The 25,993-nt window shown below is 48.0% G+C and overlaps 1 protein-coding gene across 1 annotated transcript in view; it reads left to right on the top strand.

Annotated features, from left to right (window-relative positions):
- Positions 1-1,093: 1,093 nt before the first annotated feature.
- Positions 1,094-25,993, top strand: part of LOC126530637 (ADP,ATP carrier protein-like) — a 54,228-nt gene continuing 29,328 nt past the window's right edge. The window contains exons 1-2 of the mRNA XM_050177901.2: positions 1,094-1,180; positions 1,991-2,201. Of these exons, the coding sequence (XP_050033858.1) occupies positions 2,033-2,201 (169 nt within the window). The 5' untranslated portion in view covers positions 1,094-1,180; positions 1,991-2,032. The remainder of the gene's footprint in view (positions 1,181-1,990; positions 2,202-25,993) is intronic.

Below are 25,993 nucleotides of genomic sequence, written 5' to 3'. Positions count from 1 at the left end.
ATAGCTCCACGATGTTCGCAGGATTTTCGGATATTACAGTTATTATGTCCCGGCGATGACGTGTTATTGTTTGCCGGCTGTATTATTCCCATATTTGTTTCCTTCAAATTGATAGCGCGGGTATATACAAAACACCGACATTTAGCCTCATTCCTTACATATGGATCGCTGTATATTTTTGTCTTCTATGGACGCACAGGCAAGATCGTTCATATGCAATGTGTTGCTGTGAATTGTACTGCAAGCCAGGTAGGTTTTCGGTGACTGCAATGCTAGCTGCTGACGTAGATGCGCGAACGATGCAATTGTACAGTATTGTGGAACTTCTTCATGCTGCATTGATCCCATCGAGACAAGTGGTATGCAGAATCGGAGATGGAGAAGTTTGGCATACTATAACATTGATTACGATACTGGCATTGTTATAAAAGACAAGCATCATTTGCGCGTATTGCGCTGACTAAATGAAAGGCACGTCCGTCTTTGGAATAAAGTGGTCCGAATTTAAGTCCAACAAAAGTCGGAAAAGCTTTTTGTAGGCGCAACTAAATTAACTATCCTTAAGCGCTCACATTAGCATAACCGGAAAGAAACAACCACTGACTTTGGCACTGTGGTGCGGGCTGGCCGGGCCGAAGCAGTCGACATCTTGGACCGGGAGGAATGGCATTGCCACCAATGGCGGCGACAGCCGCCGCTCACAGACGACATCGGGGCACAAGCAGACGACGCCAACAGCCGAATACTTTGTGAACGATACAAAAGCGCGTTGCACTGCAGCGACTATAAGATGTGTCACTTGAGCATCGTCAAGATCACTCTGACCACGGGAGCAGCACGGGAGGAGCGCCGTCTCTGTCGTTATGCGGTCGCACGCGCGCGCGTCTCGACCTTTTCTGGTTTGCGGTGAACGAACGTCCCCTGGGACGAATCCTCGGCGCAGACTCCATCCACTCGTCCGCCGCAAGGAATCAGAAAAGGAGAAACAAAAATGCCCGCACGGGAGCTCGAAGAGGAGGGCAGCTGGCCGATGAGAAAGGGAAGGGAGCTCGGGCCTCGTTTATATATATAGCGGCGCGAACGCGTCGAGGAGGGCACCGCGGTTATAAGAGGCTCGCCTCCTGGACGGGGTTTCCTTTGCGACGGGCCAGGGGCTTGCGGAGCGGACGGGACTTGCAAGGTACGCACCACGTCGGGCCACCGCATAGGATTTTGCGATTGAATGGATCGGCAATTGATCGTGTTCCGTGAAAAGTTATCCGCAAGACGTAGCGACCGCTTTTGCCTACGGGGACCAATTCGAGGACGCCGAAAGCCTGCGGCCTATGGGGATGGTTAACCTTCGTGGCTTCAACGAGCGCGCTGTGTAGTCGTAGGGAGGACACGGGTTGACGGCGAGAGGTAATATCTGTGTACGCATGTAACGCTGCTGCGTGTGGCCGCGACGCGCACGCTCGTTATGCTCTACTCCATTACCTGTGCCGATAGATGAACAGATGGTATAGTCGGCACTGGCTGGTCCCATTGAGACGCGTGCGCCTGATGAGCCGCTGGAGGTCACCGTGCCGTGGCGTGCGTAGGGCCGTAGCAGTCAGTCAGGATTCTGTCTCCTCCTCTCTCGCGTCATCGCACGCGTTTAATTCGCAAACTCTCGACGCCTGTGTTTCTGTTCTTGAACTCGCAATCGGTACTTTCAATCTAGACGTTGTCTTTCGCACGACGAATGGATCGCTGTGACCTACAAGAATAAGGCGTCTCTGTAACGACGGTCAGGCTCTTCGTCTTTACTCTTTGTTTATGTAGGCATTTTTTTTATGAAGCACAGTTCCCTCGTTCGGTTGTACAGCAACGTCCAAATGAATAGCAACCTGTGGCACGAAACTCCGCGACGTCTTAGCAATATGTAAGCGCGCACAGTTCGAAGCTGCCGGATAGCCGACCGCCGACCCTCACCGTATCTCTCTTCTTGTCGTTGGTGGCGCCCGTGAAGGACACGTTCTTCAGCACTGCCGAGGAGACCACAGCACCGAGGATGGGCGACAAGAAGGACACGCAGGTGATTTCCTTCCTGAAGGACTTCGTCGCCGGAGGCGTGGCGGCGGCCATCTCCAAGACCAGCGTGGCGCCCATCGAACGCGTCAAGCTGCTGCTGCAGGTGCAACACGTCTCCAAGCAGCTTACCCCCGACAAACAGTACAAGGGTGAGTAAAGGCAGCTCGCTCGATCGGACGGGTGACCGCTCTCTGCGTGAGATATCGCGAGGAACCGTGCGTTGCAAGATGTGTTCGGCGCGAGCGATCGAGCAAGACGTGGCTTTGTGACCTTGAACGCGGAGTGTTGTCGAGCCGACTGCGCAGCCGCTGCGCTGCAGCGCATTTTGTTTGAATATTTATTTTTTGGCGTAAGGGCATCTTGCCTAGCTGTGCATGTGCTTTTGTTCAGGCACTGATAGTTTTGTGCGCATAGAAACGTACATCACTACCCTTGGCGACGTTGATGAGTAAAAATCGGATTAATATATACCCAGACAAACGAAAGCCGCTGAAAGCTCCGGAGTGACAATAAATTATGTGCAAGGCAGCACCTAGCATAGGTAGGCGATGATAAATCTTCGAATAGCGCGCGTATGATGCGAGATACCCAGTCCGTGCGTACAATGGACGGCGGGACAATCGCAAAGATTCGGCTGACGACTAGCAGCAGAAACTGCGTAACAACAAGAGGTATATATGATTCGCGAAGAAGACGGTAGCCGAAAGTCGTCAACATGCTGATTCCGTAGCACTGCGAGTCTTTCTTTTAAATATGTCTTTTACGTGTCATTTTGTGGACATACATGTGTCAGCCGACCCAGCAGACTCATTTTCTTACTCTTTTTTGTCATGCGTTTCACTGTCAGACGTACATTGCCAGAATGCCCTGCCGATGTAAAGCTAAGCGTTGAAATCACCTTATGGAAGTGCCGAATAAGCGTTTAGCCTAGTGCCACTTATGCGATACAATCCATTAGCTGTTTCGGAAAACACACTGGTCTCTCCATCAATCACATTGTCCACTGTCCGTGCATTTTGCTGCTACTGGCATCGGTAGCATTAAACCGTTCACAAAGAACGAACCGCCATGAAGAGGTACTTGTGCCGTTCTCACTCAGGCGAAGCATCGATTGCGATAGCGAATTAGTAAACATCTATACGAAGTAAGGATAGTAGCTTTATCGGCCGTATAAGCTTGGAAACAATCGCCTACTAACTGAACTAACAAGCATGGCGCCAGCGCGCACAAGCAAGCATGAACACATCACACTCGATGAGCGCGGGCACTCGCTGTCAAAACGCTGGTGCGAGCAAGCGCGGCAGCAGCAGTGAGCGAAGTGACCTTCGTGCGGTCTATCGCTTCAGGCATATCGCTTCAACGCAAGAGCGGCGAAAACACAGCGCGCACAAAGGTACGAGCCGTCCGCAGATCCCTTTCAATATACGGCGCGCGCTATCGCGCGCGGCCGTGCAAAGAAAGCACTTGTATGGTGGACTCGAAGCCGCACTCTCCCTTCCCCCTCACTCTCTTCTGCGCTGCCCGCCCGCTTTCCTTCATATATGGTGCGCGAGATTGAGCCGCGATCGTCAGTTCCCCTTACCCTCCGTCGTGAAATGCGCAGTTGCTGCCGGAGCACAACGCCGCCCCTCCCTGCCTCTTATCCGCTCACGGCGTTTCGCGCGACGGAAGACGGCGAGTTAGCTCACCGCTTTCTTGTTTCGCGCGCGCCAGATTGAGTCGCGATCGTGGGCTTCACTGTGTGCTTTCATTCGCACATACAGCACGCGACGCGTGGCCACGGTGTTATCGCCCTTGGACTTTATATGGAACATCACGGCGACGGCGACGGGGAAAATGCACATGCAGTGCCCATATAATTGCTATAGCAATAAAAGTAGCATATAAATACATGCCGCTCCAAAATAAGAAATCAACATCAAGTCGGCAACTCATCTGCAAGTCGTCGCGAACTACAGTTGTGGATAAGACGAGTTTCAACAGCTGAACTAAAAAAGAAACAAAGGACTTAGGAAGACAGACAAGGATGCTCATACGTTCTTAGCTATGAAGGAACTAGCTCAGTTAAACCGGTTATACAGCGACGTCCTTGTCAGTCTTCCTTAGTCCTTTTTTTAAAGCATGAAATGCTTTAGCTCCCGTTGTCGGCAACCTTCAAGTGACCTTGAGCCAAAAGCCATAGCGGTTATCCGAGCACTCAATCGAAAACATCCGGGCAAGTTACGAGAACAAAACGAGATCATCCGGGCAACCAGACAAAACTTAAGAAAATGTGGTCTCTGGCCCCCAACCCTCTTACAGGACCGCATTCATATGCTAGTTACTGCCCAAACGAGTTACAAAAAATATTGCTTTCGAGTTCTACCTAATGTTTGTTCACAATATCAACTCAAGCTGTAACTTCTCGTACGCTGAAGTTTTATTTGTCATTTCCGACAGCAACGTTCAAAAAGCCAGATACAGGACACCATCCACTTCATTGTCATCTTTTAGCCCTGACACAGGCTTCCCTGTGCTCTTTTGAACGCCAGTGGTCCGTGAGTTCTGCGGCGCGGGTTTTGTGTCGCCTCAAGAGATGGCGCCACGTTGCGTGGCACCTCCTTCAGGCACTTTTCTTCGTCTAGCAGGACAGTACGCTCTGTCTCCCTGGCGTCTTTCGCTGCCTGTCATGCCGCTTTCAGCTGGTTTTCTTCTCCTAGCTGGGTGGCGTCCACATGAACCAATGCACAGTACGGCGTGGTGCGGTGTGGTGCGGTGTGGTGCGGTGTCTTGGGCTGTGCCATTGCGAACATGCACTACACCCGTTTTAATATTGTGGCTAGTATCATCTACAACCAATCTGCTTTGCCGGTTGCCATATCATGTTTGCGCTATTCTCGGTTACGGGAGGGCAAGCAATTTTTTTAACTTCCAGTTCAGCCGTTCAAAACTCTCCTTAGCTATGAACCAACTAGATCAGTTAAATACTATTCTGCACTCGTAAAGCACGTGGCCTTGGACTTCCATGCATCACATTTTCAAAGAGACTTCAGAAGCGCATTGATGAGGGCACCGTGTGTTTGTTACTGTCATAAGTAACGCAACTAGCGTTGTCTGTACCCGTAGGCGTGGCGCTGTTCGCCCATTCAAATCTAACACCAGTAAATGACCTAAATGGCGAGGACGGCAGCGTCCGGTAGCATAAACACATTTTACGCGTAAGCTACCATATATAAACATGAGCAAAGCGACAACAAGGTAAAAGCGGGAGCGAACGTTTCGACATGTGGACTTGCCGAAACGTTGACTCTCGCTTTTCCCTTGTTCACGCTTTGCTCATCGTCTTGAATTTCCATGTCCCGCCTTCCCCGTGTTTTTCCTACATATACGCATGTACGCATCTACTATACCTACATAAATTCAAACTCAAACAAGTAAAAAAGAAATGGAAATGCGTCCTATAACATTTCCAGGTTTACCTGCGTTTTATAATGGTTGCCTTATTGCAGGCTCCAAAACGTAAGTTCGGGAATATACACCACACTTTGAAACCGGCGATGTGCTTGCACGCCGCACTCCCTTGTAATTGCGCGTAACCGGTATTCTGACCTGCTTTGATCTTTTATTTATGTTAGTGTTTTCATTTATGCTGATTATATACGCTGCACGCCGCTAGCTATACCATCACCCTTACACCGTGAGCCAACACATATACCACTCGGCTCTTTCGCGTTTGTGTGTAGAGAGCGCGACTGCGAAGCGTTCGCATATATACAGCCGCCGTCGGCTCCAGTCACGCGTGCATTCACGTTTTCCGGAACGCCGCTGTCGGCACGTGCTGTGAACAGAGGCCGATGTCACGGTCTTCGTCCCCGCACCCGTTCCCCCTTCCGTCGATGAGTGCACTCCCCACGGACAGTATGCTCGAGACTGTGGAACTGTAGCAAACCCAACGAACAAGGTCGCCATAATGCAACGCTATTCCAATCTTTTTTTTTTTTTAATTTCTGCCACTTGCCCTCTACGATTGCGGATCAAATATTTTTGGGACCATCCCAACTTTGCGTGTCGGGCACGCAGCGACACGAAAACCGCCGAAACTATCAATCGGATATGACGTGTATACCCATTGATTGTGCAGTATTAGACCGACCTATGGAAAAAATAATTATTTCCAATTCTACGCCTTTTTTGTCGTCTCCCTCTGCTATTGGTAAAAATCTTTCGGTTTGCGCCCACTTCGCCTGTCTGTCACGCGACGTCAGAAAATCGCGGAAGCTCACCCAGTCAAAAGTGACGTGTATGCGTTAAAGATGCATTAATATGCTCAACAAACAGATTTCCTTCTTCTGAATCACCGTAGGTTGACCCGTTCTAATAGGAATAAATTAAGGACGCTCACCAATCACTCGGGCACTGGCTACTCGGAGCTACCCGAGACAGTGACAGTCTCTGCGCATAATAAACATTTTTGCGTGGCAGTTGACGTTGTCGAGCCCTTTTGGGCGCGTGTACGACATTGTTCTGCCAACTATTATTCGCCGGGGATCCGTTTTAGCGTCATTTTTTAAGTCCCCGTTGGGCAATCCGCCGCGATTCTCGACCAGCCACCACAAGCTAAGCAAGGGGAAGCGGACCAATCGCAGATTCCGGCACTTTCCTCTTAATCCGGTTGTCTATTTTTACTGCACTATGTCGGACCCACCTAAACCTTCTCCACTTCTGCGCGCTCCTCTGCTCTTGTTAGACAATTAGATAAGAACCGGTGAAAGTAGGCAGCGCTATTTGCTTTCAAAGAAAACAAAAGTGACCTCCCATGAAAAAGGAGAGCGTTTGGTTCGGCTGTTCCAATAACCCTGCGGGTCACTGCCTGATTCTTGAGTTGGAGATTATGTTAATTTGATCTCAGGAGACTGAAATAAAATCTGAATTTAGTAGCTTTGTATTATAGGGCCCCATGCCTCTTCAATTAGCTTTGATTCTGCGTTCTTAATTTACAGAGATTTGCAATCAGCCGTTTAACAATAAAATGACAGCAACGAAAATTATCGAAGGAGTACTAGCACATAATTTTATCATTCGATATACAGACATGTCACTTGATTCTCATGTAAATGCGCATATCTTTGACGAGTATTAGGCCTTGTGGCGAAGGAAGCTTAAAGGGCTATATGAGGGTGTTTGTCTGCTACCACCCTCTCAACCCAGCTTCGCAGCAGATTTACTAAATGACACTCGAAGCCATCGACGAGCGAGCGAGCGTTTCGAAAAATCTACTATCGTTGGTTTCTACTTTCACCAGTATGATGTCGTTCACCTTCAGTACAGTGCTTTTCATTACTATTATCTGTGTTCCAAGCGGTGGTGGTGCCAGTAGACTGCTGCCCCTCTTAATTCATAGATGTGCTCCAAATGGTACAAAAGCTTGAAGCAAAGAATAGAGAAAACAGTATAGTCGCAGCAGCTCAGTAGACGCACGCACAATATAACCACACAAAAACGAATGTTCCTTAGTAGCTTATGAAACTCAAATGTTCACGTGGAAGCACAGATGACGTTGTGCGGTGGTGGCAAGCAGGACACTGTGTTGATCGTGCTGTAGTTTGATTTTATAGGCTTGCGCGGTCGCCTCACTTTGATACGGTGCATGTCGTGGCAAATGCACCAAGTGAGCTGTCTCGCACCCTAGACGATCGGCTGTTCGTAAGAAGGCTCCGCATATGCCTCGGGCATCTGCCAGAGCGTTTATTTCTGAGTCTCGCCAGTCGCCTTTTCAGAGGCTAAGATTTGTCGAAACATGTCGCTACTATTTTCCCGTGGGAACTCAACATGCCAATCATCGTCTTTGTCAAGCCATTCAAAATCGCGAAACGGGGCCCGCTTGTCTGAGGTAATGGTACAGTGCCGAAACCTTCTGCCTACTCATGGACACTGGCCCACAAACGCTTCGCATGCTCCATGGCTGCTCCCAATCCCAAAAATTGTCACTTCCAGTCCAGGTCTAACTCGTAAAGTCCGTTACCTGTATTTCTTTCATTTCCCTTTGGTGTCCCTAACTGAACATACGAGACCTGCAGGCTTGGGAGATGAGAGGACGACAGTTAGGCGAGGGTCAAGTAAATCGCGTGTTTCTTGCAAGGCGAGAGACGGGAGCAGCCGCAGATACAGCAATGAGCTGTGGCACTGTTGCGGCCGTTGCTGAATCCGCAGCTCTTTGAAGTCAGTGGTTACAGCGGCTGCGCGCTGCGATCTCAAAGCGCGTTCATTCTTTGATCTCTATTACCACGTATATTGGATAAAAAAAACTATATTTGCTTTACGGCAGGAAATTCGAAGACCTCACCCATGTATGTTTGTAGCGTGTGCGCGCTTGCATCCTACGGTTCCCACAGCGCGTCCTATGCTCGAAGGTAGCGTCGTCGCGTGTCGGCGCCTGTCTTATCGCCGGCCGCGCTGCCGCCGTGTCTACTTTTGGGGAACTCTGCATGCGCGTAGTCACCGTGTTTGCGAGTGAACTTCGCATTCTTCTGCAGCCCGAAACGTGCTCATTTCGGATCGTACCAATGGTTATGTCATCTAGTGTATGTTAAAACGACGATGGCATTTGTACACCGGCGAAGAAATAAATCGTTATGAACTTGGGCGGTCATAAATCTAGTCTAACGTTGCAGTTTTTACGTAGCGAAAACGGCTACGAAAGTGGGGCAGTCCCGGAGATAGGCGCTTCTAAGCGCCAGCTGTAGCGACAGCACCAGGAAGTGGCACGCGGCGCACGCGCCAAGCATTTCAGAGCTTACTGGGTTTCGAATGAGAGGAGTATGCGCGCGCTCGTGGCATATTGGTTAGAGGACCGGGCTTGACGGCCGACGTTAGATTCCACCCCATCGGTCACACATTATTTTCTTTTAATTAAAGCGAGGCGAAAGAAGAACCTACCTGCCGCAAAGTGACAGGAATGAGGTTGGAACGCATCGCAATAAATGTTTGGAATGTCTTCATATGCGAGTCCTAATTATTGTATACCGGACTCAAGTGCTACACACACAAAAAAAAACAACAACTAGAAAAATCAACACAAATTACCCAATAAATTGTTTATTGATAACACTCAACGGTAATGTTGTTGTGCAAGGGTAAAGTGAACTCAATTGCGCTTGAAAATTTGTTGAAGTCCGTTGTTCCAACAATTGGCCAACAATATATCAATGGTTAATCAACAGTTATTTTTGTACGGGAAGTGGGACATGCTGGTGACTGCAATTAAACAGTTAACTTTGCCACACCTCTACACTACATGCAGGGATAGTATGCAGGTCTACACATACGGTTCGTGTAAGGACGGAAGCTCTACATCGGCGTGTCACTTTACAACGTCTACGACAGCAGAGCCTCTATGCTATAGCCCCGGTACGCTTCATATGTTCACACTCAGGATCTTTTCGATGGGTAACTCCGGGCGATGCGCAAGCTTCGCTGTTTTGCATGGAGGGAACAAGCTTGGAGAAAGTAAAGGGTGCGTTGATATATGAAAGACAACAGGCTTACCTATTCTCCCTTACATATCGCATTCCAGCGGATACCGAGTCATTGCGAAATCACAGGGAACGTCACTGCAGACGACGAGGCGCGCGAAGCTCGCCACTAGCGGCTAGTGACGCGCGTTGTCTTTTAAGCAAGCTCTGTGGTCGAATCTTCAGGAAAACTTGGTCCACAAATGGTGCGGAAATCCTCAGACTATACGCGATAGGCCCTAGCTAGCAATTCAACATACCCACGAAAGCCAGCCACCCAGTAGAAACAACCGTCCATAGACTTCAGTTCACACTTCAGTTCGCACAGCCTACACTAAGTGCTTCTTGTACAAGATAGGACAAAACGACAGCATTGTGTGCTCTTGTGAGGAGGCCGAAGAAAGACATAGCACACCTCCTATTACACTGCAAAAATTATGATACTCGCCGTAACAGGCTTTATTTGCGAATACACATGCTCGGGACAGGAGACCACTATCAATAAACAAAATCGCGCCTACACGACCGTCAGAAGACTTGCAATACAGTGCATCACGCGTATTAGTAGAGTTTCTTGAAGAACCGGGATGTCTAAAAGTTATTAAATTTTATTATTGTAGCTTTGATCACCAAGCTGTATTTCTATATGGGATTCATTTTTTAACGTTTTCATATATACGTGTTTCGCGTATTGGCTCATGCTATAATGTTCCAGTGGTTCTTCTGTGTGTGTGTTTGGCTGCGCTCTGTTTTCCACCAACGAGGACCGCCATGCATACGTCGTCATGAACGCTCGAATGCTTGGGAACTGATCAAAAAAATTGTTTTTTGTTGTCTACATGTAAACTTTAGAATTGTTGTTTCTGTAGTCTTTCTGTATTCTTTGTCTGACGTTATCTTTTTTTTTAGCTCACCTATAAATTAAGAGGAGTAGCCGGCGCCGTCTAACACGCATCTAGAGTTAACAAAAGATGAAGCGGTCTGCTCCTGAAGAGTCAGAGAAGACGATGAAAAGTGATCAGGGAAAATGTGAAGAAAAGTCAGGTGTAGAAATATTTTCCCCGATTCTTGATTGGACAGTCTCTCTTCGGCTGCCAGATTTTATGCCGATCTTTTTAGCCGAATTCATGGCAGTGGTGTTTGCATTACGCAAATTAGCACCATCAATCACGTCAGCCGTGATAATCACTGATTCATTATCATTGTGCTCACCTTTACTGCTTCTCGTGATTCTCGCGTAATGAGGCGGAATTGGTACCTGGGTAGTTAAGAAGCGTGTGTTTGATTTGGGTGCCTGGCCATAAAAAAAGACTAATTACAAATGAAATTGTAGATTCTCTAGCCAAGGCATCGATAAGTGACCCGATTCTCCCTTAATGCCCTTTGGCTGCTCATGTTACTGCAGCTAGATTTCTCAGGAGTGTCATTATGCAGGCAGTATCACGCTCCGCAATTATCAACTCTGTGGATTGCTGACATCTTACGTACCCTTGGCACAGAGCTTTTTTGCCAAACATGAAAAATTGAAGTGTCCATCACAGGCTGCGATGACGTATACCTACGTTGAACTTATATCTACACAGGTCTGGTCTGGTGCCCTCAATTCTGTGGCGAAGCGGGGACATTAGACCATGTCTTGTTGTCTTGCGCGAGTTTTTCTCTTATAAGAAAACTACTACGGGAAATCCCGCTTCGCAATATTGGCCTAAATATTGGCCTCCATTATTGGGTTCAGTCACAGAAATGTTTGCTTGGCAATCCAAAATTACCTAATCGAAACCAATCGATTACCATCTTATACTGACCGTCGTCCCCCCTCACCATAGCTTTCTTTTATTTATTTATTTATTTATTTATTTATTTATTTATTATCTATTCTTAGGTTTTTTTATGCGCTCTTTTCTTCTGATTGCTTTTTCAGACACACAAAAGTTTTACTTTTTAAGCTCCAACGTTCAAATTGTTAACTTCCTTGTTTTTTATAACCTAATTTAACCACCCGATTCACGGCCAATCCCCCACTGTGGGTATGCGCCACAGCCACTCAGAAGAAGAAGAAGGAGAACAACAACAAGAGGAGATTGTCTTGAATTCTTAAACATTTTATTTTTGTTCATTTCCTCCAGTTAGCTTTACCAATTTTAGTATTTAATAAAGATTGCCTAATTTCACCCAAACCTTGGCCAATCCCCCACAGTGGGTGTGCGCCATCGCATAAGAAATACCATACCATACCATACCATACCATACCATACCATACCATACCATACCACAACAAGAGGATCCTTGAGATCCAATAATAAATTTTTTAAGGCAAAGCACACATTCCTGTGTGAGTGCTCAAGCACAGATGCTCCGAAAGACAGCAGTACCGTGTTCAATGGCAGGCCGAGCTGTCGCACTGTAATTTCTAATGTCATTTTCTTCATGGAGGAGAAACGCCGGCATTCCAGTAAGTAGTGATCAATCGTCTCTAATGCGTTGCAAAAATGGCACAATGGGGATATTGGCAGACCAGATCGGTGCATGTAAAAATTTAGAGATGGGACTCGACAACGTAGTCTCGTTAATGTGACTTCCGTTTGTCTTGTTTTGCGAAATTTCCTGCTTCAAGGGAATTGTAAGTTGTGCAGTTCCAAGGATGATTTAAGCTTTGATTGTGATGTTAAAAGGATGTATCTTCTGAACCTGACGGACGTGATAAAACCCATCGCTGGAAGAAGGGGAAGCACCGGGCCGCTGATAGAAGCCTTGGCCAAGCTGTCTGCCACCTCATTCATAAATATGTCTTTGTGCCCAGGTACCCATATTAATCGTAAACTTCGCAAATGACTTGGAGCCAGTGAGTATAAAGTTTTTAATATGTGTGACTCGCCGGGAGCAGCAAGTGAGGTGCACAGCGACAAAGAACATGTGACTATTACCGCGGTTGTCCTGGAAGATTGTAGCTTTCGTAAAGCTAGGACAACAGCTTGGAATTCCGCTGGATATATTGGAGTGAAGTCGGGAAGCTCAATAGAAAAAGACCAGTCCAATGATGATGAAAAAATTTCAACTCCTGCCTTTTCCTCGCTCTGTGAAGCATCCGTTGCTTGATACTGAATCAAACCGATTTCATTGGTGACCGTATTATTCTTTTCATTCCTCCTCTATTGCCTCATTTATATTATAGATAATTTTTTCTCTTCATAGAATGACAGTCTACTGAACCGTTTTGATTTTTCCTCGCTTAAATTTATGTAACACAATTATAGATTTTTAACTTCATTTCTTGAACACATAAGCAAAGTCTGCCCGACTCTTGGACAATCCCCGTGAGTGGGTATGCGCCAAACTCATCAAGGACATCATCATCATCATCATCATCATCATCATCATCATCATCATCCTTGAGAGTAGGAGATTAAATGGCGGACGACACCCATCTCTCTGCAGATATGTTTTAGTGAATCACTTTAGGAATACTACATTTTGGCGCAGCCGTCGAAGTGAACATGTGGGCGACATTCTTCGCTGATCCAATGTCACGACCGGGCATATCGTTTAGCCGTTACAAAGTGCAAGATGAGCCAGCGAAGGACCTTGCCAAAGATGTTACAATGGCCAACCTCGTCGAAGCGGTGCTGGAAGGAGCTTCAATGAATCGCGAAGAACTTCTGCAGACGCGATCCGTTAAAGTGAACCTGCAGCTGCAGGAGCTTGTAGACTTGCTCCTGGAGCCTTCGCACCCACAAACTGTAAAGCAGGAAACATCAACAGATGTGAGCCTTCTTTCGAATGTCATTGAGCAACAGCAACGAAAGTTGACGGATAACTGTGAACTTATGACGACTCTGCTCAGATTGCATGACCTCGAATGGTACATTGTGGAACCGGCTGTATTCGAGGAAAGCTCCACGGGTCCCAACTACTGGCTTTGGTTTTACGAATATGCATCTGAGAAAAATGGGTGGCTGTCTGACGATGAGAAGATTCGGAACATGCGTCGCTACTTTGGTGTCATCGCTCGAAAGTGGTATGACATGCAGCTTTTGGATAAGTTACCGGCTTGTTGAAACGATTGGAAAGGAAATTTTTTGGTAGCTTTCCGTCACAACGCTGTTGAAAGTTGGGGCGCGGCTCTACGCTTTACATACCAATGTGGTTCTTTACTAGAGTACTTACTCGAAAAATGTTGTTTGTTGTGTGAAGCGGAACCTAAGCTCCTATGACTGGCAGTTATAGCTTTAATTTCACAAGGGATATGTGTAGATGTGCGAAACCAAGTTCATTTAAGCGCACAATTGACATTTCAACACATCCTGCAGTGCATACAATTCTTGTTACCAACAACGGAATTGGCGCAGGAACTATAGCTAGCGGCCTGCGAGCAGAGCATGTTCCTAATTCAGGTGAGATGAACGCAAAAGATGGGTTGAATGCCTATCAACAAGCGGTTCCTCTACCCAGCCCATCATATAGCCTAAAAAAAAGTTTATTCCACCTTACCGTGTCGAGGGGAGCAGTCAATGTGTCACACTGAAGGATCTCACTTTACCTAATTGTTGCCGCGAAAACAAGTCCGTGTCGACGGCAAGCCCCAAATGATAGACTTCCGTGATACTGTGTGCGTAGTGTCCACCTGTTTGCTTCACGTCCCTGTCAGGGTCGATGACATTGAAATGAAAGCCCTCGTCGACAGTGGAGCCTCTGTGTCCGTAATGAACAACAGTCTGGTGGGCGTCCGCCGCCTGTATACTGGCAGGACCGTGCGGGTCCAGGAATACGATGGGGCTGTGAGCTCACGTAATGTGTGGGCATGTGTAGTTCTTGAATTTTAAGGTCACAGAATTAAGACAGGCGCATTAGTGTTGCCGTATGTAGCTTATGACTTTCTGTTGTCCCACCCTGAAATGAAAAAGTTAAAGATGGGACGATAAGGTCCTGATTCAGACACCTTAATAAGTAAGAACGAGCTAGAGGCACCTGGACACCTGAAAAAAAAATGTGTTGTGAGGATGACATAAAAACAATGCCCAGAGCTTTTCTGCATAGGAACTATTCTCAAGCAATGAAATCTCACGCGGTTCCTTTCGACCTTGCAGGCAAAGCAGTGGTTAGAAAAACTCCATATGCTATGTCACGAGAAAAGAAGATATGGCTTAAAGCAGAGCTACAAGCAATGAAGGAGGCTGGCATCATTCGACTGTCGGTGTCACCGCTTGCATCGCCTATAACTATTTCTCCAAAAGAAGATGGAGCTTTCCGTCTTTGCACAGTTTTCCGAGCTCTTAATCAAGAAACTGAGCTCATACCTTGCCCAATACCGAGGTTTGGTGACATAATTCACGAGATCATTGGTAGCCGTTGGTTTTCAAGATTAAGCCTTTGAGAGGGCTTCTGGAAAATTCCATTGACTGAGGAAACGACAAAAATACACTGCGTTCATTACACCGTTCGACTTACATGAGCGTAACCGACTACCTTTTGGGTGGAAGAACTCCCCAGCGTTGTTTCAGAAGATCATGAATCAAAGAAGAAATCGGTTGAAAGAATTTCGAGCCCTATGAGCCCTATGACATACATTCACTGCGTGTTTTCCTACGTCTAGCCGGACACATTAGGTCAGTCATCAAAGACTGAGCCATTAAATCAATATGTCTAACACGCTTGACGCAGAAAGGTATGCCATACCAGTTGGATGACGAGTGTGAAATTGCGGGCTGTGAACTTGTGAAAATAATATCGTCGGACCTTTTACTTTCCTCCTTACCGTTTGTGCTCAATACATACGCGCCCTACTATGCGACTGGCGCCGGTCTGTGCCAGAAATCGTTGGAGTCGAACCACCAAAAGTATTATGTAGTCGAGTGCTACAGCTACACACTGAAGCCAGTTGAAATCAACAACTCTACAACAGAAAAGGAAACGCTGGCTTTCTTGAAAGCTGTACGGTATTTTTGAACTTACCTTGAAGGCGCAAAATTCACTCAAAATTCAATCACCAGGCGCTTACTGACCTTTTTGTCATGACACAATTAAAAGGGCGCATCGCTAGATGGGTAAATTATCTCAAACAGCTTCATTTCGTCATTTCTCATTGCCCCGGCCTTCTCCTCACCGACGCTGATGCACTGTCCAGGTTACTGATACCCAGCACATTTCACTAATCTCAAGAAATTAATCGCGTGACGCTCTGGGAGGTTACCGAAGAAATGAAGTTTATCGATGGCAAATACCGTGTTCCAGCCACAATGGTTCCCAAGATACTGCATCTCTACCATGACACCCCAGAATCAGGGGGACATGATGGTTTCTGGCGCACATACAACGAACTGCTCAAAAGATTTACGTGGCCAGGTGTGAAAGATGATACCAGAACCTACATTCGAGCGTGCTATCTGTGCCAGACGAATAATGTAAAGTTCAGGCAGCCCACAGGCATAATGGTAACCACAGAGCATTAAAGTGTACCGTTTGAAGTCGTTCGTTTGGATTTCGCGGAGCTCAGAAAGAAAGAGGAAGGCGTCAGGAAAACGCAAGCTTCCTTGCTGGCTATTTTATGAATGTACAAGGATGGTTATGATCAGGGCAGGAAAGGAAGACGCCAGCTACGTCATCGCTCTTCTGAAGGCTGGGTGTTTTCGAGACGCAAAGACATTGGCGTGCGATGATGTACCTGCTTTTCGGAGCAAAAAACTTGCAAAGCGGGTGGGAGATGAAGGAATGACAAGTTTTTTTGCACCATATCACCCAGCTGCTCATGGCCTTGCCGAACGTGCTATATGAGACACAAAACAGTACATAAAAATGTACCCGAACTTTCCAGGCGATTGCAAGAGCTGCGTCGGAGCCGCTGTGAGACATCACAACCGTTCTCGCACGAGTGGCCTTGGATGTAGCCCTCTTTTCGCTGCCTTAGGGACTGTGCCCATACTTCCAGCCGATTGCGAACTGGGCTTTCTTGATAACCTAAAGCTATCTTAGAGGAAGAAAAGTGCGGAACAACAAGAGGCATATGCAAATCGAGTGAAGAACTTTGACAGGAGAAGCAGCAGTGACATACCGTACATACAACCTGACGATCACGTTCGAGTACGGCAAGGCAGTGGCATTTCCAATGACAATCAAGACTACCTCGCAGCGTGGTATCCTGAAGACCATGTGGTACTTGGGAGTCTCCGAACAAACAACGTCTGAATCAGTAATGTATTCAGATATCACACCAGGAGATGTGAACAATGAAGTCCGGGGGAGGGAAGCGGTCTGCTCCTGAAGAGTCAGGGAAGGCGATGAAGAGTGATCATGGAGAAGAAGAGGATTCTTGAGAGTAGGGGAAGAAATGCAAACTACACCCGTCTCTCTGCAGATATATCTCAGTGAATCACTTTAGGTATGCTACAAAAGAGCGTTAATAAAGAGGTAATAGAATTAACAAAGGAAAAAGTGAAGCCCGCGACGTATGAGCTGCATGACGCCCCGTCCGGCAACCGCTGCTTACGCCATGGTCAGGGACTGAGACGTAGACACTTGCGAACGTAGGAAACAGCCGGTTTTGTAAAGCCTATATCGAAACTATGTGGTTTTCTATCTACATAATTTCCTGACACAAACCAAGAAGACGATTTGTGTTGAATCTGTGGATATATAACTGTCGTTTGCGACGCGCAGTGTCTCCCCTACCTTCTTTTCCTCTACGGTGGATCCGATCCGTCAGTGATGGTTTTTCGGTTAATGTGCTTACACGGCCGGGTCGGTATTACAAGAGCACTGTGCTGTAATTCCCCTTCCGCAGCGTTTTCAAGACGAAGGCGCGTTGATCGCGGGGCTTCAGTACCTCCTATTAGGTTCGAAAGGAGATTGAGCGAGGAACAAGAGCGCGTAGTTGGTGGCGCAGAATACAAATCGACGAGTGCGAGTCTTTCGATACATTCATGATTTCAACGGTCTTGGCTTCGAAGGCAGCAGAGCGTACACTTGCTGTATTCGCTACATAACCTTCTTCCAGCGCGTGCGCCCACTACCCTGAACTCCGCTTACTAAACACGATGTGAAAACTTTGTCGGTAGACCGCACGGGAATGGGCGGCGAAATGCCTCGAGTCACGAAGGACAATTGAATAATGCCGCTGAAGCGTGCTTGCGAGTGCTTTGAATTCGCTGACTTGAGCGGCTCACTGAAGACGAAGGTCCCAAAGGGAGAAAACCACGCAATGGTGTGCTCTCGGAAATAAACTCTGTTTGACAGTGAGCATCCGTTTAAAAATTTGCAAGTGAAAGTCACGTGACAGAATACTTATCACGCAAAACCACGGAGTCAAGGCAGTTTGACGGGTAGTTCAAAAAGAAATCCGACCGCTTCTACTGTCAAACAAACTTTTAGTTGCAAGTGTAGCCGGGTATCGTATGCACTACGTCTTTCCCCATGTTCGACCTGCTGCTCAAGTCAAAGATTCTGTATCATATCATACCATATCCTTCTGTATAAATTCTGAATCTGTATCAAGTAGCCGGAATGTAATTCCAGTCATAGACTGCCCGCTGTCAAGCCCCCACTTCGCTAGAACGCGTGCCACAGCGAGTGGAAGTTCGTTGTAACCGTTCGCGGTCTTTCGGGCCTCTCTGCACCTCCACAGTGCGATCCGCACACTCGGAGATGAGGCTACGCATGCCACTAAGTGGGTCAAGGCAGCAGTGCACCGCGGCGGGTTTAGCCTCGGCGATGATGCTATATACGCGCTCCGTTGCGTCGCTCTCCGCGGAGGTCGCGCCCGCTACGGAATGTGCGCATTATCACGCGTACGCGTTGCCTCGCTATTTAAGGGTGACCGCCTTTCGCCGAACTGTCACCGCTGCCGATTTGCCGCGCATACTGTATTCGAAATCCCTCGAATGTCGTCGCTGACTCCGAATGAGTTTTGTGTAATCAGAGTGCGCACACGACGCAAGAAAGTGTCCCATATTTTCGAATGTGCGCGGAAAAAAACCAACGAGTGTACTCTGGATGTATGTATCGGTGATGCACGCACAAATATAGCAGACGGACTCGATCCCCGCGATCGATGGTATTCCATGACCGACAACCGTGTTCGCCGCTATTGTTGTGCGTTGTGAGTTGCGTCTTTGTCGATTTACATTCACATATATAACCCGCAGTTTAGACAGTGTCAGCTATTTCGCCGTCACTGCAACGGGGCAACGCTTCACGATGACCTTCTCGTAAGGCATCAAACGCGGGACCTCCCCACGACTCTCGCAGAGCTATGGGGTGCTGGTTTAGAGCTCGCACTGAGACAATATGTCGGGCCTCTTCTCTCGAATGTGGCACCTTTTGTGTAACAAACTGCGGCAACACAACGTCATCGAATCGCCATGCATTCGCATGCGTACTGCCCAGTACTTTCTCATGAGACCGACAAGAAAACCGCGATCCCATAAACGTTTGACAGTGCCATACCTATGGGCACCGCCATATTTGGTCACGTCGCAGAGTCCGCCATAAAGTGCATTCTGATCGGCGTCTGCTCGCACGTTTACGATGACCACGGCGGCTGCAGACATGGCTCAGACAGCCGTTGTTTTAGCCGGTATTCGGCGAGCACTGAGTGGGCAGACGACGCAGATCTTTCGTTAAGGCTACAGATGGAGTGAAAGTATATAGAAGATTTTGTGTGTCCAATTTGTGTATACGTTACAATCCTCTTGCTTGCAAGCTTCCCGGCTGAAGGCGACGAACGTAGCAGCCTGATGGTTGCTTTCATCCTTTGTGTCGTAGTCTTGCAGCGGCAGATTATTTTGCGAGGGGGTTACAGCCACGCGCCTATTGTCGCCGTTAACTCTATGTGCAACAACTTCGTTCGGGAACAGGCGCGCGGGCGACCACGGTGGTTGGTTCCGGTCGCGTCATTCTTGTCGCCAGCGCTGAAACTTAATTTGAGAATGTTTTTTTTTTCTGATTACTCGCAGCGCGGATTAAAGTATATTCGCGTATGCGTCGGCAGAAATCATTGCGTTTCTGCACTTTTATTCGCGGCGCAGACAGCATACCGCGGTGTCAGCCTATTCTCCGTTTGACTTCGCTGTTATGGAAAGTGTAGTTATAAATAAAAACGCGGAGTATGTTTTTCTAGCCTAGAATATACTCAGAAAGCGCTATCACGTTTCACTTCCATTTTTCGGACGATCGATTCGAGCCTAAGAATCGTACTGGCGTGCCCTTGGAGCGTGCATTTATTTCATAAAATTTTGTTCACCAATAAAAAAAGAAACAAACAAAACTTTCAGTTCACAATACCTACTCCGTGACTAACGTCCGAGAGCATTTGTTTTGCGAATCGCCTACCAGTCGCGAACGCTTCATCACGCCTACAAATCGCTGCACCATCTTTTCTTCCATTATTTAGTACCTGCATCCGTACAAGCTCGACATTTCCGTAGAGTTAAGTGTCGGAAATTTCGGAACACCGGCGGCGAATGCCTTGAAGAAAAAATAGTGGCCATAAGTATGGTTTCCTGTCAAACCAAATAATGTTTAAGTTCTTATACATTAATTGGAGAATGTGGGCTGATTTTTCAAAACGCATTCTGTAGTCGCCCACCCTTCAGTTTGTGACATTCCGAATGACAAAAAAAAAAAAAAATCACTTAAGCGCTGATAAAAGTCACGTTGGCATCCGCTGTGTAGTAAGCAGCCAGCAACATGAAATGAAATCGCGTAATCGCGGCTTTATTCGCGACTTGTCACAGAATACGAGTTACGCGCATTGCATTTGGCCTCTTAATTTCGGTAAAATGTACATGTTGCATGCTGTTGGTTTATTCTGAAGCAACGTGAGCGAAGTTCAAGCACGTGCATTGTTTCTTTTATTGACTTTTCGCGCAAACCCGCCACGGTTGTTCAGTGGCTACGGTGGTGGGCTGCTAAGCACGAGGTGGCGGGATCGAATCCCGGCCACGGCGGCCGTATCTCGATGGAGGCGAAACGCGAAAACACCCGTGTGTTTAGATATAGGTGCACGTTAACGAACCCCAGGTGGTTCAAGTTATTCCACAGTCCCCCACTACGGCGAGCCTCATAAGCAAATCGTGATTCTGATACGTAAAGCACCAGAATTTAATTAATTGATTATTCACGCAAGCTCAGAATGCGTCTCTCGTATAGTGGCATTGGCTGAAGTGCTTTCGGTGGCCTCGATAAAAGTATATTTGCTGTGAAAAACCATCACATATATTCTTGGTTATTTTTCCTAAGTGGTTTCAAAGCCGCTTACGAAATGAACGCATGAATTGTCTGCACTGCTTGAAATTTTCCGCACACCGTGCTCCGCCGCACCGCGGATGGCCCACGCGGCGCGGCCAGGGAGAGCGAGCCGCCCGAGACCAGCAGTGACCGCACAGCTCGCGTCAGCATGGAAAACATTCTAATACAAGCAGACGACACTTGCCGTGTGCCGGAAGTGCTTGAGCGTAGCGTTAGATTGTCGCACTGCATTCCCTTTAGGTTACACCTTAAAGAAACAAATTTACCGACATTTCAACTGTTACGAAGAACATTTGTTCACGGTAGAGTTGGCAAAGTTATGCGTGACGCAACCTGGGTAGCCAATCGGATATCTCGCCCGACTGACGTCAATCGGGCTAACGAGGGGGCGGCTGACAACTCGGAGGAGCGGCGCCGGTGGAATCGGTAGCGATGCACATTTTTAAAACCTTGTAATAAATTACGCGCTTTACGCGTGAGCCCTTAAATGCGCCATTGAATGGTCAGAAGGACCTGTCCTATAACGACTCGGTACGTTTGTACAATATCGTCCCGGGGTCCCTCTAAAACGAATCGTACTAAGCGATCCCCGGCATCTCTCGGCGGAACGTTGCGGGTACGCCTCGCCGAGCGTGCGGAGAGCAACAACAGCTGGACACGCGACTGCGATTAGCTCGGACGAGCGCAGCTAAGCAGCCGACCGACGCCGCACTCGAGTGGCTCAGACTTCGTCGGAAAGTTGTGCGTGCACCGTGTTGTTGCTTTGGATGCTGTCGACTGCGCGAAGAGATCTGCTGTGACTCCACGGGAGCTGCAGCTCTTTGGCTGATACGCTTTGTTCAACTATATATATGCGTGCGTGCGGAAAAAAAAAAAACGTGCCCCACCGTACACCTGCAGCTGTAGCGACGAAACTAGCTGGTGGACACTGGAAGAGCTTTTAGGTATAGCTTATCCGTGTACACGAGCGTATCCGTTTAGTCGTTATTACCACATCCTCTTGTGCGTTCCGAAACAGGAAGCGAGTTCATTCTCGCGAATACACTCCGTCTCGCGAAAGATTTACGCGTCAAATTTTCTGCGCGCACGCGGAAGAAATATAGGTAGACTATTCCTAGAAAAATTTACTGACTGGCGCATACGTATACACACACGCACAGACACACACCGAAGCACACGTATAGGTATAGGCATACAGTAGGCGCCATTTGCCCCGTGCGCGCGCTCCTGTGTAACGCCCAGTCTAAAAGCACTAACGGATTGCCGTCAGTGCTTTGCGACCGTTGCCAGTTCTGCACGAACGTTTAAACGACCCCGAAAGAGATATTTGGAGCAGCTACATAGGTTCTGCACGTATAGTTTCGCGGCTCTGTTTTGCCGGGCTAAAGCGAATTGTAAAAAGTAAAATTGTAGCTTTGAGATAGCTGCCCCTGCGTAAAACTTAGGCAGAGGACTCAACAAGCACATAAACGCCGAGCTTCCGGTATGTTTTAGTCGCACTGCAGCACGCTCGAGCGGTCCGAATACCCCTCGCACGCTACCCCTTGTAAAATGGTCGCGTTAAAAACGCAGTCGCGATAATCGTGTTCGCCGTCTCGTCCTTGGCGCTCACCGAGCGAGAGTGCGCGCGTGAACTGGAACCGTGCCTCGACGGTCAGGGTGAAATAGGGGGGGGGGGGGGGGGGGTCGCGGTCGCGTCAAGCTGCGCCTGCGACGTCTTTGCAAGTAGAACTCCGGGCTCGCGCGCGCGCTCGGCGCTCCGCAGACCCCGCGGCGCCCCTTCTAATCTCGGAACGGCCCCGGCCGCTCCTCCTTTGCTCCTCCGCGACGCGCGAATGAGCGAGGGGGGTTTGCACCGCTGCATGGACGGCTGCGGCCAGGAATGGCTTTATTTGCATGCAACTAGAGCGATCCACGCATCGAGAAAGTGGAAAAACACTCGCGCAATCGGTTGTGTACGCACTCACATGCGCGGCATCGGGGCGAGCTCTCGAACTTTGCTCGTGCTGTTGGTGAGAGAGTGTGTGCCTGCATTCCACCGAGTTGTATCGGTAACATTGAAACGACGATGCGTTGGTCCCATTAGGGCCATTTTTTTGCGCACGAAATAGGGATATACATAGTTTGAGTGAGAGACGATAGAAATAAGAAAGGCAGTGAGGCTGAAAAGAAAATGAGAACCTGAGATTCCGAAGTTCGAACGGAATGGGTACATTGGTTGAAAGAGACAATCAAACCGGTAAATTGGCCATTTAGAATAAACTAGACTTGGCCAATACATTTAAGCGGTTCTTTCAGTATCCACCTATAGGTGCGTACCTCTGCCGCGGTAATTATAAACAGCACTGTATTCTACACATTCTCCACTTCTGAGTGGCGCGAGCCAATGGGGCCCTGAACTAAGGGCTCCACCCTGCGAGGAAGTCGCCCAAACTCCTGATAAATAAATGTTTTCTCTCTCTCTCTCTCTCTCTCTCTCTCTCTCTCTGAAGAAGCGGAGACCTCTCTGCGTTAAAAGAACGAAGTTCTTCGTGCTCGCTTCCTCTTCCTAGTGGGGCCGTTTGTTTGTCAAAGGGTGTGCGCGAGCACCGCAGTGTACGGAAACGATCGCCCTACCGGTGGATCCCGAGACTGCAATGCAACGCGCAAGCATGCCGCACTCGCCGATGGACGGGGGCCCCTGCTCTCGCCTCAAGCTCCTGCGTTCGGCTTGGAGACGGACACGTTCCGCCGTTGCCAAAGCATCGGATATGCCTCGCTACGCGAGTCTGTTCACGCCATTCGTGGACCCCGTGCGTCGGACGCAAGGGCGCGATAGCCCAGCAAGCGTGAAACTTACGCAACAAACTGCGCACTTGTAGGCCTTATAAGTCCTGATGAGCACCGGTTTGCGTTTGATGGATTATACCTACTATGGGTGAGCTCCTTTAGAAAGGTAAGAATGATATATATGTATGTATATATATATATATATATATATATATATATATATATATATATATATATATATATATGAACGAGAAGAAAGGGGGTTAACCGAGGGGCCCGATTTTTATTAGTCATATCATAAGGAGCCAACAAACACTGACACCAAGGACAACATAGAGGAAATTACTTGTGCTTAATATATGAAATAAAGAAACGATAAATTATTGGAAATTAAAGTGGATGAAAAAACAACTTGCCGCAGGTGGGAACCGAACCCACAATCCCGCCGTTCCCACCTGCGGCAAGTTGCTTTTTCATCCACTTTAATTTCCAATAATTTATCGTTTCTTTATTTGATATATTAAGCACAAGTAATTTCCTCTATGTTGTCCTAGGTTTCAGTGTTTGTTGGCTTCTTATGATATGACTATGAATATATATATATATATATATATATATATATATATATATATATATATATATATATATATATATATATATATATATATTTATACGGATCAGATATGCACACGATCACAGCCGTTCGCAGCAGAGGATAACAGTTAACAGTCGTCAGTGTTAAACTCGCTCGAACAGATGTGTTATCCGCGAGAACTGCGGCAGTGCATAAGCCCTCTGCTGTGACGGCTTCTGTCACTCCGCACGTGAGAACTGGGCAGCGAGGTGACGGCGTCGTGAGAAGAGGCTCAAGAGTGCGTGGCTGGCCGCCAGTCCTGCAGGGATGCCGCCCTCGTCGTTTGAAATCCCAGTGGCACAATACAAAAAATGGGGAAATATGGGTGAATAACCACTTCATGTTTTTTTCCCTCGTGTGTTCGACTGAGCCGATAGTGCTAAAAAAAAGAAAATTCCATCTGATGGTACATGTATACGTAAATAAATAAACATACATACATACATACATACATACATACATACATACATACATACATACATACATACATACATACATACATACATACATACATACATACACGCACTTCTAAACTTCCTATCCCTTCTCTACCAGCCGGCCACACACACAAAAGTGTGTGTGGCCGGCTTCACACACACTTTTTTCCGCTTTGACACTCCAAATGATACATCGCATTACAAAAATCTCTTAGAATTGCTCTGGCGCAGGCAAGAATAGAATCCGCATGATTTATATTCAGACAGTCTTGTCAGACACGTGCCACGCACGAACTTCGCGGCGCCGCCACCAGATGGCGCAGCGTGTCCAGGGGGAAGGGCGAGAGAGGAGCCCCGCTGCAGCACGCGCATCACACGTGACGTGTTTTCGCGGAATGTTGCTTCTGTGCTCCACGGTCATCCCGAAATACTTCTTGTCGGATTTTTTGCTTTGTGTGAATACGGGACCCAGTTGTTCGTCTTGGCCGTGTCTATGCTTGAGCATCTGTTTTTCAAGCACCGCTAACTCCGGCATTTTCCCTTCAGCTAGTTAAAACAACACCGTCGCAGGTTTTTTACGTTATTGCTTGGCCATTGCGACGTTGGCTCCAGCTTCCAGTCGCTGTCAACTGCTTGACACCGTGTTCCGTTCAGAGACTCCTTCAAAGAGGTGGCGGGAGGGGGGCAAGTTGAGGGATAAGGTGGAGGAGCAGCAGGGGGAGGGGTTTCTTTGTCTGCTATGTTCTTCGGCGTCTGCTGGGCTCTTGTCGTCTTGCCGCTACTCGCATCGGGCCCCGGGAAGACGCCCGTAGAGAACAAAGGCAACGACAACGTTAGAAAGAGAAAACAATCGAAGACAGGACCGTCAGTCACCTTCTCACCGAAGTTCACGGACGGCTCCTCGCACCTGTTGGAGGGCGAAAACGCGCGTGCTGCTCGCACAGCGAAGGAAACCTGACGCACGAATCTTATTATGCGGTTGTTGACTCGGAAGCATCTGAAGAGCCGTACGCTCGTGCGCTTTTGTTTTCTCTGTAGGGCTCTCTGCCCGTTGCGTCCGTGCATCTTTCTTTGGTGGCTGTTAGGCACAGCGACATCGGAGCTGTGGCTAGCACAAAGCGGGTTAATACGCATGCGCCGACCGAGTGACGAAACTCGACTGGACTCGGTGGCGTAAATCCAAGACGAGCGACACGGAACGAGGGAGTCGAGCTTCGCTCGCCCTGTGTGCGTTGTGCACCTTCGCGTTATCGCGGTGCCACACGGGATGGCTGTATGTCGTGTGCTTACGTTACGCGTAGTGCAGAAAGTGCGACTTCCCTACGAAATGCAGAATTGGCGGGGAGGTTGACTGCAGGTGTAGCGCCTCATTT

Source organism: Dermacentor andersoni, chromosome 4 (genome assembly GCF_023375885.2).
Source record: "Dermacentor andersoni chromosome 4, qqDerAnde1_hic_scaffold, whole genome shotgun sequence".
NCBI lineage: Eukaryota > Metazoa > Arthropoda > Arachnida > Ixodida > Ixodidae > Dermacentor > Dermacentor andersoni.
Note: the sequence above shows the minus strand (reverse complement) of the source record. Positions and strands in the feature narration are given on the sequence as shown.